Here is a 16,386-nt window from a genome sequence, read left to right as displayed (position 1 = left end):
ATGATTTTTTACTTAAAAATGAGCAAATTAGCATAGATGATCTCAAAGATTCCTTTCAGTTCTATTACTATATGGCTTTCACTTCAGACCTAATTCAAGAGGTAACAGAACATCAGTTTTTACCCTTTTGAATTGTATGAAGCAATTTGTCCATTTTTTTTTTCAGATGAAGTATAAGACGCTTTATATATCCAACATATGAACAAAATACATCTATCTCGTTGACATACAAATGCTGAGCTATTTTTTTCTGAGACTATTATCTGCATAACATACCTATATATCAAATTCTATGTAAATCTATTTTAAATTACAATAAAAATATAGTCATTAAGAGTGTAAATGTGCTTTGAAATTCTTAGACTGGGTCTGGTTTTATCACTTTTGAATATACTACTTCAGAAAGTTGCTTAATCTAAGTTTTTTTTTTTTAACTGTACATGTAAAATGGAAGAAAACAATAGTATCTCATCCCAAAGGGATGTTGTGCAAATTAGGGAATGCTTGTCTATATATTTAGTACAATGCCTGTCATTCTGCAAAATCTTATGTCCCTATTTAAAAACATATCTACTGCCATTCTGTTTTAAGATGGCAGAATGAACCACAAAAATGTAAATATACTCATTTAAATATATTTTTTGTAGTTTATTACATCAAAGCAAAAGCACTCGATTGTTTTTAAATTATGGAACAAAGAAACATGACATGAGTAAGCAATCAGAAGCCCTTATTTTATTTTTGCTAATAATTACTTTTGTGACATTCTACACAGGACACATCTTGTCCTGTGTTCAAAAAACCACTTTAAAAAGGCAACTGCAACATTTTCTAACACATTCCCAAAAGAAAATTTTCCTACAAAAAGATGGGTAGCATTTTTCATAGTGATGCTACCTGAGCAGAGCCTGTGGCTTTGGATAACTGCTCTTGCAGCTGAGGAATGTGTTTCTTGGCTTCTTGGATCTCTTTTAGCAATCTTTGGGCAGGTGTTCGGTTGTAATCTTCCTGCAATAACTGAAAAGTTATAAAAATATTTTGAGGATTAATTATGTCATGAAAATATAGGAAAAGTTCATTATTAATCAATAAAATAGCTGATGGAACTGCTTACAATTCTATGTGACTGTGATTATGATAAACACCACTCAACTATGCCCACTCACATTTTTACTGGTTTGGAGACAGCCCCATTTCTAATTTAGTACCTGTAGTCGTTCCTGTTCTTTCTGTAACATTTTTCTCAGAATTTCTACTTTCTGGTTATGAACCACATTATTTTCCTCCTGGAAAAAGAGAAAAATTGAACAAAGGACTTTCATCATTCCTACAGTAATGAAGATGGGCTTTCAGATCAATACTTACAGATAAGAAATTACAGGGAAGTTTCTGCCTTTCCATTTCACTTTTACAAAAGAGAATTTAAGAGAACATGGAAAACTGATTGCCTTAAGTACAAGAATAGTATATTATACTTCCTTCATTTGTATCTTTACTATCATCATTGCACGGCTCAAACTCCCAGTCCCTCCTGCCTGAAATATGAAGACAATTCCCCAATTCCTTTCTCCGTGTTTCACAACTCTTCAATATCTTACCAATTCAATCTTACTATAATCCTGTTACAATCATGTCACTCTCTTGCTCAAAAGAATGCTGAATAGAATCTTACTGCTTATCCAATTACACATGTTAAGTTAGTCTGGTAGTCTGGTAATTGTGAAACATACATAGGCAATTGACTTCTTTCAAGCTCATCTTCTACCATGTCCTCTCTTTAACAGGTATCAACCAAACAAAAGTCCTGAGTACTTCCTGAAATATTTGGTGCTTTCTTGGCTCTTTATATCTGTTTATTCTACTTTTTCTACATGGGTTACTTTCCTGTTATCACTACTTAAATGTTACCTGTATCACAAGGTTCAATTCAAATAAAACCCTTCTGTAAAAGCCTTCCTTATCACAACTAGCTGTGCTTTCTATCTTCCTTTCAATCCTCAAAGAACTTAATATTTTTACCCTCATACTATCTGCATTTTGCTTTTGTATTATAACTACTTGTATATTCTTGATTCAATCTCAATCAATGAAGGTTTACTATTAAATACCTCTTGTACATCAAGTAATATTTCAGGTACTAGGGAGACAACAATAAACAAAATACATAAAAACTTCTGTCCTCTTAAAAGTATACATTAAAAGATGACCAAAGACCTAGAACATAGAATATCTAAATTATATTTTTATGGGTGACCCATTGTTTTGTATACAATAGATGTTTATTTACAATTTGAATTAAATTTTCCATGACAAAACTCTGCAATCTTCCAGATTATTATACAATTTCATATTAGGAAATTATTTTCTACAATCTTGAACTTAAATTTGTCAATCAGTTCAATACTTCAAAACTCTTAATATCAAATAAAGAAATCCTTATATAATTGAGCATTTACTAAGAAATTTTCCTAATCTTACCCCCATGAGCACAGGACTAGTGATTCGCTCCATATTCCCAGATGCTCCAGGTGAGTGAGGGGATGTCATGATGGGAGACATATGTCCAATGACTGATGGTTCTACTTCAGAATCAGCAAGTGGAATCTGGGGCGACCCAGGAGGGCGTCCCTGAACAGTGAGAGCTACATAGGAACCAGCTTGGGGTGTGGAGATGGGAAAAAAGGAAGGAGAGGGAAAATTACATTGTCAAGAAACTTTATATAGTATTTCACTATTTAATCTTTGATATTTCTAAAATTTGTTATGTGAGAAAGTCCCATCATCCACTAATCATGTCTCCATAGAAAAATAATATAAATCTTTTATGACTGCCCTAAAAATTGAAAAACAATTATACCTTTAGATAGCAAATAGTCATAACATCAGATATTAATTAAAAGAAAGTAAAATGTATAACCCCAAGAATATACCTTCCCAATTTAGAGATTATTAACATCAACTATCTACTAATAGATAAGTTCAACTAATTTCTTAAATGTAAATTTTTTAAATCTTCATATTTGAAGATGATACTAATTAGGAAGGGTTTAATTAACATTTTAGAATGTAACAGCACAATTTCAAAATAAGTTTACAAAATGAATATGAATAAATAATATCCCACAAAAACAGGAAAAAACACAAGAAGCAGAGAATTTTAACTGAAAAAAAAAAGTTGTCAGAGTTGACAACAACTTCTAGAAACAAATTCTAGAAAAATTCACTAGACATATGAGGGGAAAAAAATCTAGACAGAAAAATCCATCATACCCCAAAACTACTCATTATTTATCTAGCATTAAAAAGAAATGTCCCAAATAAAATGATTTTTCTAGATAAACTGGTTTTTAAATGATAAAACCTTTTACTCAAACTCAACAGAATTTTTAAATGTATTTCAAACGTGCTTCTCAATTTAACCCTCCCACTGAACTCATTATCAATTATTTTACAGTGTATAAGGTTCTGAAAACTAACTACTTTTGCTAGTTAAATAGTCACAAATGCAATCCTGCAGGCAGGTGAGTAACTATAAATACTTCTTAAGGTTTTCTGGTCTTATTGCTCTGTCAAGAAAGTCATTTTCACCTTACTTGCTCATGTGCTTGCCTCTAGTGGCTTCCTAGCTCTTTCCTTCCCTTCTTTGGCTGTTGGTAAAGTGCTCTAATTTGAAATCACTTTCATTATGTCCAGAATAGGTATTAAAAAGTAGGAAATGAGAGAGCTAATCAGTTGTAAGTGTAGTGAACAGGTTTTAGGTGGAGGTGTGCTAAATTTATGTCTATTTTGGACACTCAGTGTTGTATGCTTAACTTTAAGCTTTTGCCCTCACCATTGATAAGTAAACTGAATAGGTATTGCTCTAATCCTAGGTTACTGATTGACTGATGGATTGACTGATTGTTGAAGTGGAAATTGAACCCAGGGCCTTGTGCATGCAAGGCAAGCACTCTACCACTGAGTTACATCCTAAGACATTTTTATTTTGAGATAAGGTCTTCAAACTTGCAAGCATCCAGCCTTAGACTCCAAGTAGCTGGGACTACACATGTGCACCACCATACCCACAGGATTTAATTTTTTAGGTAAAATTTATATTAGAATGAATGACAATAACAAAAAATAACCTAGAAAGCTAAAGAACTAATCTGACTTTTTTATACTCTACAACAAACAACAGGCATACAGTTATTAATAAACCATCATATTTATATGACATTTAAAATTCATAAATAATAATCTCATTAAATAAGTAATCAAATTTATTCAATTATGAGAAGTAAGTTTGATCACAGCATTTCTTTTAAAATACACTCAAGTTAAGAACTATGATTGCAGTGACCATTTAGAGAACTAGTACTGTGATGAAAAAGCATAGGAATTCAGGGTTGCTTAACTTAAGCAATAAGAAGGCCAAGTTATTAAAATCTATTTAAAGATGTCTGTCTACTAAGCGAAAAGAAACAATTAAGTAAAACACTAGTCATTCTGCTTGGCCACAAACAATTATATCTTATTTGTAGTCTACTATGAAATAATTTGATCCAGAAGATCATAAATTATTTTATTGCATTCAGTTTTAAGCTGTGTCATCCCCATTCCCAGCCCCTTTAAGAGAAATAATAACAAATACATAAAGCACAAATGAAGCCAGAACTAAGAAAAAGGAAATTATTTTAGGCAGTGGGTCTCCTGTGTGCCTTTTTTATCCTCTGCTTTTGCTACAATGCTCATTATATTTGTGCAATAAATGAAGCAATTACAAAATACAAAAATCTTCTTTGGAAGGCAGGAGGTGTTAAATGGGAACAACTAAGTGAAACTGAGGCTAGAAAAATGTAAAGTATGGAGCCCAGACTTCACTCAATTCTGAGATTCCAAATACACACTGCCACCACTTGCAAGCAAAGTTCAGAGGGCTAACTGAACTCTCTCTTTTCCCTTTGCAGACAGGAAAATGGGCCCTGCAAGCACTGGGGCCTGGCCTACCCAGGTCTCACTAGCAGGTGGAGAAGCACCATCCCTTTGACCCTGAAGTAACTAGAACTAGTTAGTTGCAAACTCTCACTGACTTGGAGCCCAATTTCACCATGGAGAACTAAATGCAGGGAGCTTCATGCCTGAACCCAAAGATCACAAACTCTTAACCCTGAAGTTTCTGAAATCACTATACTGGATTATGTAACCATTCACTTCTCTGAGGGAAAGTGAATGTGCTACATGATTCTAAAGTTCCATTTCAGTTCACCAGGCCATTGTGTCTGATTTCTCAACCTCCTCTCTCTCAGGGGATGTATGTATAACAATATGTCTTTCAAATGTAAGTATTCAATATTATCAAGAACTTTAAGGATATAATCAACCACATACATGAAGTTGACAGAAGATAATTAGTAAGTTACAAGTTTTTACCTTTGACCTTCCTTCAATGCAGGGGTTGGCAAATTCCCACCAAGGGCCTAAATCTGGCCCATAAGCTGCTTTGATATATCAATTTTAACTGAAACAGTCACACCCATTCATTTAACTATGGTCTATGGCTGCTTTTGTGTTACAATGACAGAGTCTAGCAGTAAACTAAATGGCCCACAAAGCCTGAAATATTTGGTATTTCGCCTATAACAGAAAATGTTTATTGATCCTTTTTAAGGATTTCAAAAAACAAAGTTGAAAACAACATTGTCTTACATTTGATTAGCTTCACCACCTCCAAATGGTTTGAATGAGTCACCAGAGTTCCATTGACCTACAAGAAAATGAAAATAGTGTCTGTCAGATATATAATATTGAGACAGTGGATACATACTCAAACTATAACAAAGTTACATCAAAATATGTACATATTTCGTTCAAAATGCACTTTTGCCATTATTCTATAAAGTATAGTCAGTAACAAAATGAACATGAAACACAAAACTAGTCCTTGATTTAAAGGAAATTACAACTTACTGTGACAAATGACAAAATATGCCATGAAACAGATTTACAAATACTTCATGGTGAAGAACTACTGTTTTTAGGGGGGAAAAAAACCTCTGCTTTTAATTACCAGTTCACTGATTTTTTTAAAATTATAATAAATCAAAACATTATTAAAAAGTAATATTTCCATAATGATACACAATTTACTTTTAGTTTTCCAAATGTGATCTAATCTTTACCATGAAAATTAATTTTCAGACAGGTTAAATGTAAAAAAAAATTTATATAAAGCCTCCACTAAACCAAACAAAGGTAAAAATATCAAACGTGGATTTAACATTAATTTTTTTCTCTGATGAAAATAATGTTAAAGTTGAAATATATCAGTTTATAAAAAAAGAAGTAAAAGTGTACTCCTCATGCAACCCCAGATATGTCACTTTTAACTATGATGTTTAATCTTTGAGACACTCTTAACTAATGTACAATCACTTTATGGACAATACACATACATACACATTATAACTGCCTTTTTACTACCACACTGCAGGTATCTTTCAATAAAGGTATGGGTAGACCTAAACCATTCTTTCTAAAGGCTACAACTAAAATGTAATTTCTCCAACCCTCAGTTTATGCACAATTTAGATTGTTTACAAGACTTTGGTATGATAACAGCAAAAACAATTTTCCTGTGCAAATATCACTTCATGTTTGCACACTTAACTTCTTTAGGTAAGTTTCTAAAACCAAAATTGTTAGTCAGCACTTATATACTTTCTTAAAGGTTTTTTAAATATGCACTCACTAAATTCTATCCAAACAGATTTAACCTAATTTATATTCACACTTATGAAAGCAGCCATTTTATCATGCTCAAACTATGCCAAGCGTGAATTGGCACTCTTTTAAATTTCCTGACAACCAAATATATTTTTCACTTATCACTTTAATTTCAACTTCTTTATTATCATGTAGGTTGAAAATATCCTCATTAATATGCTACTTATTTCAATCACTTTATGGAATTGCCTGATGAAATTCTTTGCCCTTTTTTCTATTAGAATTATTATTTTCTTAGTAATTTAGAAGTGCTCTTTAAATTAAGGATATCATGTTATGTAATACATTCAAATATTTCTTTCCAAATTATTTTTATAAAATATGTTTATGGAGTTTTGTAAAATATTTTGATTTTAGGTAAATGAGTCAATTGTTTCAGGAATAATCACTCACAAATCCATTCTATTTCTACTGGTCAGAATTCATGACCTGTTTTTGGACTCTCTATTGTGTTTTACTGAACTATATCTATATCAGCTCTACTTCTAGAATAGAACGATAAACTCAAAATTAATCTATACTCTCTTCTCTCATATACATAACACACTTTTATCTTTAGCTTTTTTTTTTTTTTTTTTAATGGTGCTGGGGATAAATCCAGGGCCTTGAGCACACTAGGCAAGCACTCTACCATTGAATTATAAGCTCCATTCCTCTTTAGCTAATCTTAAATCTTTATAAAGTCCATCTGTAAGAACAGTTTGACAAGTAATATACCACCACAATTATATATACATATATATAGGCTATAGATGCATTATATAACACATATAAGTTATATATATATACACACACACACACATACACTTGTATGTATACTTTTTTATTGTTTATTTATTTATTTTTTTTGTGGTGCTGAGGATTGAAACCAGGGTCTTGTGCATGGTAGGGCAAGCACTCTATAACTGAGCTAAATTCCCAGTCCTCTAAATATTTGATGAGACTTTCTTGCTAACACTTAATTTGGACAGAAATGATCTATACAGCACAGTGAGTTATTCTCCTACTCAAGAACATATATAACTATTTATTCAAGTCTTTCATTATGCCCTTCAGTAAACGGACACATTAATTTAAAAATGAATGAAATAGGTTTTTATAGTTAACAGATCTATATATAATGTGCTGCTTTTTATAAAAATCCTAGTGAAAAAAAATATAGCTAATACATGTTGTTTTTTAATCCTACCATGAGTTCTACAGTAGTCTTTTCCTTACCTTGATGATTCGATCACCTGTCTGTACTCCAGCCCGCATGGCTGCTCCATCTGTATAAAAAATTAATTACTTAACATGTGATTCACTTATATTCAATGATAAAAGAGGTAATGTAAAAAACAGTCAAAAAACACAGGCTTAAAGTTGGACTTGTTTGAATCCTGCTGCTGCCACTCACTAGTTGTGTAACTCAGAATTATTTTGTTTTTTCACTCTAAACCTCAGTATTACATAAAATATGGAGATAAAAAAGTACCCACTTCAAATTATAGCACTCAACATAAAGTAGTATTCAATATATGGTAACAGCAAAAGGTGTTGTTATTGTTTTGGGAAAAAAAATTGATAGTTTTGAGTCCATTACCATCTTTCTCTTTATCCTTACCAAAATATCACTGGAGTTACGAAGAAATGAGTTCTAGAAACTTCTGTGATAACACAAAGTATCATGACCAAGGAGTCACATGATTTCTAAAATTAAGAACTGTTTTCTTTTTATGAAGTATAAAGAAATTCAACTAGGGTTAATTCATTCCTTAACACTACAGATAAATCTAGTATACAGTTCACATGACCTGCAATCCCTGTAATTATTCCATTCTGGGCAAAAGACACTAAGTTTTTCTATTCTTACTGTTTGCTCCCAAATAACAGAACTGTTTTTAAAATGCCTTGCCTTCTTTCACAGACTGTACGAAGACCGGATTGTCTCCACTGACTGTCAGCCCAAATCCATTGTCATCTTTCTGGATGATTACACAACGCTGAACAAGACCTGCACAAGATCCACAGGGTAAAGAGAGAGAAAGAGAAAACAGGGAGAAAAAGGCAATGATTATATGTTAGTAGCAAACTGTTTTCAATCTACAGAAACATACATAGCTCATGAAACCCACGTATAAAAAAATATTAACCCATAAATAAAACAGATATAATATCACAAGATTCACAAATATTGGTTTCTTATTGGAGAAGTAGAGTAGACTTGCTCCAAGATTAAAACAGTGATGGTAAACTGGAAAAGATAAAGTATTAGAGATGGGACAGTTAAAGAAGAGTCCATGCACATCTGTGCTAGTTATTTATAACATAAAATCCTATCCCACTGCCCTGTACTCTACTTGGTGTTTTACCTAAAAAATCGAACACTACGGGAGATGAGACTAGGAGCGTCTTATGGAAAATTTCAGAGAAACCCAATATTAGCCTCAAGAAAATATACTCAGGAAAACAGACTAGAGGAAGAAAGGAGGTGCTTGCAGAATAGAATACCTGAAGCCATTCTCCCAAAAAGGAAAGAGAAAGGGAAGAGTTCAAAGGATAGAAAAACTCTGGCTCATAGAAAAATAAACCCAAAGCTGGGCAGGGTGGCACAAGCCTGTAATCCCAGCTATGTAGGAAGCTGAGGCAGGAGGATCACAAGACCAGCTTCAGCAACTTAGCAAGACTCTGTCTCAAATTAAAATATTAAAAGAGGGCTGAGGATATAATTCAGTATCAAAGTGTACCTTGGTTCAATTCCCTATACTTTGATAAACAAATAAATAAATAAGGGGGGAAAAAAAGCAGAAAAGAGGGCTAAAGGTGCTGCCTAGTGGAACAGTACTTTCTTAGCATGCACAACTCCTTGAGTTTCAATCCCCAGCACCACACACACACACACACACACACACACACACACACGAAAATAAAAACAGGAAAGAGAAATCAATGAGCTCAACCTTTTCTTTCATGTTTTTCATATACTTACCTGATTCCTACAGGGCAATTTGTCTTCCTTCTATTTAAATGGCAAATGAAAACTGTCCATGGAAGGTGAGAGAAAGAGGGACTCAACCAAAGAAAGAGGAACATTTCAGACTAGAACCCTCATTAGTTATGTTTACAATGGATCAAATCTGAAGTTCCTAAACTCTGCAATAGACAAAGACTTACTATATATTTTCAGTTTACAATAAAAATAAATATATATAACATGTAAAATAACACAAAAAGATGATTAGAAAACAAACACTTCTTATAAATCAAGATTTTTCTACCAAGAACCACAATCTTTTAAATAAATCTGATGTAAAAAGGATAGGTTTAAGATTATATGTTAAAAATATATCCTTACCATTGTATATTCTTGCTGATAATGGTGCACTATGTTAATGTGAGCTTATGAAATACAAAAGACTGGAATAACAGGATCCCCATGAACCTCAAACATACACCCCACACAAAAATTAATTAATTAATTAATTAATTAATGCAAATTAATTTAAAACAGATCATGAGGGCTGCGCATGTAGCTCAGTGGTAGAGCCCTTGCCTAGCATGCACAAGTCCCTGGGTTTGATCCCCAGCACTGTGAAAAACAAAAACAAAACCAGACCATGAACCCAAAAGTAAAAGTTAAAATTTTTCAAAGAAAACACAGGAGAAAATCAGCAAGATCCAAAGATAGGCACAGATCTCTTAGGAAAAAAAGAGAGAAAACTTGTAAACTGGTCTCAAAACTGAAAATATTTGCTATTTTAAAAACACACTGATACAAAAATGAAAAGTCAAGTCAAAGACTGGGAGAAATTTTTCACAATATAGTACAAATATCTGATAAAGGATCTATATTCAGATTTTATCTTAAAAGCAAGCAACTCTACAATTCAATAATGAAGACAAATTTTAAAAGAAGCAAAATATTTAAATAAACATATCACAGAGAAGGACATACCAACAGCCAAAAAGTACATGCAAAGGTGCTTAACATCTTCCATCACTGGGAAAATGTAAATTAAAATCATGATGAAATTGTTATCTACCAACCAGAATGGCGAAAATAAAAAGACTGATGATACTAAGTATTAATAAAGATATGGAGCAACTGGAACTCTCAGAACATTGTTGGAGTGTACAAATCCTTGGGAAAACAGCTTGAAAATTTTGCATAAAGGTAAACATGCATTTACATATGACCCAGCAATTTCACTCCCAAGTAAGGAAAATTCATATCCACAAAAAAAGACTTAAATGCCCATCAATAGATGAATGGATAAACATATTGTGGGTCTAGCCATAATGAAAAATTATTTAGCGGGGCAGGAGTTGTGGCTCAGTGGCAGAGTACTTGCCTAGCACGTGTGAGGCACTGGGTCTGATTCTCAGCACCACATATAAATAAATGAATAAAATAAAGGTCTCTCAACAGCTAAAAAAAAAAAAAAAAAAAAAAATAAAGAAAAATTACCTAGCAAGAAAAGAAAAAAAAAATTAAATAACTACATGGATAAATCACAAAAATATTATACTAATCAAAACAAGTCAAATACAAAAGAGGGTACATGCTATATGATTTCAATGCAAAAGAGAAAAAATAAGTAACAGAAACAAAAAGCAGCAAAAAATGTGATTGCCTAGGGGAGGAATGAGAATGATTACAAAGAGAAACAAAGAAACTTTCTAGGGTGATGGAAATGTTTCATTTCTTAATTAATGTACGGCATGAGTATATTCATTTGTCAATACTCTTCAAACCACACACTTAAAATTAGTGATTCTTATTTTACCTCAGTAAAACTGGTCTTCAACATTAAACAACATGTTAGACATCACTCTAGAGATTACTAAGTACTAAGCAGTATTTGTTTTCACAAATTCACCACTCCCACAAAACAGTAAATTGTAATGGGGATGAAGAGAAATAAACTATTAGAATTCAAACTTTTTCATCTGTTCAGTATTACCTCCTTCAAGTAATGAGAAAAACACAAATCAGATGGGCATAAACTATATAAAGTTTAAAAAGCATTCTTTATAATTTCTAGTAAATAAAGTAAACAGCATCAGAGGACCTCAAAATAGAATAAAAATAATTTACAAAACTTTTGTATTTGGGAAACATAAATATCTCATGACCTCCTTAGCAGTTATATGAAATTTCAAAACAGGTATTTTGACTTTAAATAAAAATCAAGGCAATTATAACACTGAATATGGAGATCTTCATATTATATCCATGCTTTCCAGTTCTCCTACCCCACCTTACAAGAGCTAAAAATCAATAAATTGAAGGTTTCTATTACTGGCGGTTACTGTACTAAGCCACATGGGTTCCGTAAGCATACTCTTTTCAGGTACCTGTAGAGAAAAGCCTGCCTGTAAAAGACTAGGGAACAAGGTAGTTAGAGTTCAGGATTTTGCTATGTTTGCATATTTTGCCTGAATATAATATATATATATATATAAAGTACTTGGCTCAATGCCTGACAAATATAAAGGGTTCAGAAATGTTAGCTCTTATTTGGTTATGATTGGAGAGTTTCCTGCTCAGAAATATATTATTCATCTAGCTGGGCATAGTGGGTACTCCTAAAGTCCCAAAGACTCAGGAGGCTGAAAGCAGGGAGGTCACAAGTTCAAGGCCAGCCTCAACAACTTAGTAAGGCCCTAAGCAACTAAGGGAGACCTTGTCTCAAAATAAAAAATAAAAATTAAAAAGGGCTGGGAATATAGCTGAGAAAACTACCAGTTCAAAAAAAATGTATTATTCATCTATCCATGTCTCCATTAAAAATCAAATATAAAAATTTTTATATTAATATACTGCAATCATTAATGCAAATGATCCTTAAGACAATCAATCCCCATTCATGTCTTTGTCTAAGTTTTGTTTTGACAAGGAAATTGGATGGGGGAAGAAAGAAAGATAAACTTAAAGAGCAGGGCTTCTTTTATAGTCCGCTTTACAAGATGAAAGACAGCAAGAGATCAACGAATCACATCCTCTTAAAAGCTCTTCCTAGGGCTGAGGATGTAGCTCAGTATCAGGGTGTTTATCTAGCATGCTCAGGGCCCTGGGTTCAATCCCTAGTACTGTCAGGAAAAAATAACAACCAAAAAACTTTACCTAAATATCCTCTTAAAAACTCCCCCTGCATCTCTTTTCACTCCTTCACATCACATCATTTTCACTCAACATTGATTGTATTTGTTCTTTTTTCTTTTAATTTAATTTTATTGTAAACAAATGGGATACATGTTGTTTCTGTTTGTACGTGGAGTAACAGCATACCATTTGCATATTCATAAATTTACATAGAGTAATGATGTTTGATTCATTCCATTATTTTTTTTCCTTCCCCCTCACCCCTCCCATCTCTCTTTTCCCTCTATACAGTCCCTCCTTCCTCCATTCCTGTCCCACTCCCACCCCCCATTAAGTGTCATCATCCGCTTATCAGTGAGATCATTCCTCTTTTGGATTTTTGAGATTGGCTTATCTCACTTAACATGATATTCTCCAATTTCATCCATTTGCCTGCAAATGCCATAATTTTATTATTCTTTATAGCTGAGTAATATTCCATTGTGTATATATATATATATATATATATATATATATATATATATATATACATACCACAGTTTCTTTATCCATTCATCAATTGAAGGGCATCTAGGTTGGTTCCATAGTCTGGCTATCGTGAATTGAGCCGCTATGAACATTGATATGGCTGTATCTCTGTAGTATGCTGATTTTAAGTCCTTTGGGTATAGGCCGAGGAGTGGGATAGCTGGGTCAAATGGTAGGTCGATTCCAAGTTTTCTAAGGAATCTCCACACTTCTTTCCAGAGTGGCTGCACTAATTTGCAGTCCCACCAGCAATGTATAAGTGTACCTTTTTCCCCACATCCTCGCCAACACCTATTGTTGCTTGTGTTCTTGATAATCGCCATTCTAATTGGGGTGAGATGGAATCTTAGTGTAGTTTTGATCTGTATTTCTCTTATTACTAAAGCTGTTGAACAGTTTTTCATATATCTGTTGATTGCTTGTACATCTTCTTCTGTGACGTGTCTGTTCATTTCCTTAGCCCATTTGTTGATTGGGTTATTTGTATTCTTGGTGTAGAGTTTTTTGAGTTCTTTATATATTCTGGAAATTAGTGCTCTATCTGAAGTATGAGTGGCAAAGATATTCTCCCACTCTGTAGGCTCTCTCTTCACATTGCTGATAGTTTTCTTTGCTGAGAGAAAGCTATTTAGTTTGAATCTGTCCCAGTTATTGATTCTTGCTTTTATTTCTTGTGCTATGGGAGTCCTGTTAAGGAAGTCTGATCCTAAGCCAACAAAGTGAAGATCTGGACCTACTTTTTCTTCTATAAGATGTAGGGTCTCTGGTCTGATTTCAAGGTCCTTGATCCATTGTGAGTTGAGTTTTGTGCAGGGTGAGAGATAGGGGTTTAGTTTCATTCTGTTGCATATGGATTTCCAGTTTTCCCAGCACCATTTGTTGAAGAGGCTATCTTTTCTCCATTGCATATTTTTGGCACCTTTGTCTAGTATGAGAAAATTGTATTTATTTGGGTTTGTGTCCATGTTCTCTGTATTTGTTTTTATTCCCTTATTATTATATACTCCAAGAGTGCAGAGTGCTATATCTTGTTCACTATCTTCCCTCAGAAATTGGCATGTATTCTGGCACAGAAGAAATTTTTTAAAAATTGCTAATGAATTAATGAAATTCAGAAAAGTACAGGAGTCTACAGATGAGTGAAAGCTCAGAAAGGGAAGCAATTAAAGAGAAAAAAATGTCAGTTATTTTTACATCTAGGGTCCAAAGAGGCTGCTAAGGATTAATATTTTAGAATTACTGTATACAGTGTAACAGAATACTATAAACTTGCTTTCTCCAATTCATAATGATTTCAGTCTGATAAACTTCTCTCTTAATTTTACATCAAGGAGATGAGGAGGTACAAAGGGATAAAGAGAAAAAGGGGAAAAAACTAAGCACACATTTATTCATCTTTCTCTTTCCCCATTCCCAACATATGATTCACTTTTGTTATTCTAAGCCTACCTGCTAATCTAAGACTCTAGAGTACTTCAACACTAAGAGTTACTAGACCTCCATAAAAAGAAAGAGCTTTACACTTTACACACACAACCAATTCAGAATCTGTGGATTTCAAATTAATGATACTATTTTGTCCTGTTAATTTGTGCCATTTGCATAAATTTAGATTTGTGGTCAGAATGAAGGGAAAACTAAGTCATCTTTCACTCATAATTCAGAAATCCATTCTCTCAAATGGTCAGTTCTATGATGTTCCCTCCCACTCAAAATCAAATCACATGTTTTTCTTTGTTCTAGAGAGCCATGATCTACTTGTAGAACAGAAGCCATTTTGATCCACTGCAGGAGAAATTTCACCCTCTGTAATAATGAAATCATCAGCACTGACTAAATTATTACATCATAGAAAGGTCCTTGACCAAAAAACCTACTTCTTTTGTTTTAGCAAATTTATATTGAATATTCATCTACTAGTTAGTTAACACTGCAGTCTGCAGGTGCTATAAAGACAAAAACAAAACAAACTACTAGAAGTCTTTGCTCTCAACATAAAATTTTTAGCAGGGAATGACAATATTGAAACAAATAAACACTGACAATATCTAAATAAAAATTAGAGTATGGTATGGACAAGAGGCCCTGTATGTCATAAGAGAGAGTAAAAGTGGAGAGTAAAAGTGGTGTCTAACACCAAAATAGACATTTTTTAATTTCATTAATTAAAAACTCCCCAAACTAACATTTTTCATTTTTACTTTTTCTGGGTTTTACTACAAATATAGTCTATGGTTTTATTTTGCTGCTAAATCCCTCACTATGATAAAAGTTTATCAATCTAACTATCATACAAATGTATGTTATCTCTGAACGAATTTTACAAGGTCATACAAACACTTGATATAAGCTGTATCCCAAAACTTTGTACAGAGACAGGCAGACATAGAGTATATTTAAGAGAAGACAGTAATAAGGCTTCAACTTCCTTGAAACTTTTATTATAGTAATATTTTTTCACCCCTGTGGTTCTTGGTACCACATGAAGATTGGTTCACAGGTAGCTATTTTTTAAGTGCATATGGGGTATTGGTAAGTGTATCTCTTAATGCATTTACAAAAGGTACTGCAAATCTTTCTTTTGTACTAGACTGAATGTGTAGAAAGCAAGTGCAGTCTCCTATTGTTTATATTCCTATTCTTTTCATAGTGTCTGACATATAATAGGTGTTCAATAAAGAATTACTAAATAAATCTGAATTAATTTTATATAAAATAAACTTGAAATAAAATCATACCCAGGCTTTTTAAATAAAAAAACAAATCCTAAAGACCATGCACAGTAAATAAATAAATTCTGTAAGAACACTAATTAACCTCTGGCCTGGCAAAATTCCAACAAAAACAATTTGATCCTCCATTAACCCCACACTAACCCCTCTACTTAAAATTTTTTCTTTAATTTCTGTCTTGATATTTCTCCTAGAGCTGATAAACTGATATCATGCTTATTCTCAGTGAAATAGAGATATCCTGCCATATTTACATAAATTATCCCTTCCTAAATT

The 16,386-nt window shown here is 32.9% G+C and overlaps 1 protein-coding gene across 7 annotated transcripts in view; it reads right to left on the bottom strand.

Annotated features, from left to right (window-relative positions):
• Window positions 1–16,386, bottom strand: part of ARHGEF12 (Rho guanine nucleotide exchange factor 12) — a 139,507-nt gene that overhangs the window by 49,913 nt on the left and 73,208 nt on the right. For 6 of the 7 annotated variants that reach the window (XM_079103130.1, XM_079103132.1, XM_079103135.1 and 3 more), the window contains 6 exons: window positions 8,660–8,758; window positions 7,984–8,033; window positions 5,689–5,746; window positions 2,479–2,657; window positions 1,209–1,286; window positions 898–1,017 (listed from right to left, as the gene is read on the bottom strand). In XM_079103130.1, coding sequence (XP_078959256.1) covers window positions 898–1,017; window positions 1,209–1,286; window positions 2,479–2,657; window positions 5,689–5,746; window positions 7,984–8,033; window positions 8,660–8,758 — 584 coding nt within the window. The remainder of the gene's footprint in view (window positions 1–897; window positions 1,018–1,208; window positions 1,287–2,478; window positions 2,658–5,688; window positions 5,747–7,983; window positions 8,034–8,659; window positions 8,759–16,386) is intronic. The other variant, XM_079103136.1, reaches the window with a different exon arrangement.

Source organism: Sciurus vulgaris, assembly GCF_902686455.1.
Source record: "Sciurus vulgaris genome assembly, chromosome: 11".
Lineage (NCBI taxonomy): Eukaryota > Metazoa > Chordata > Mammalia > Rodentia > Sciuridae > Sciurus > Sciurus vulgaris.
This window is presented reverse-complemented; position numbering and strand designations above follow the sequence as displayed.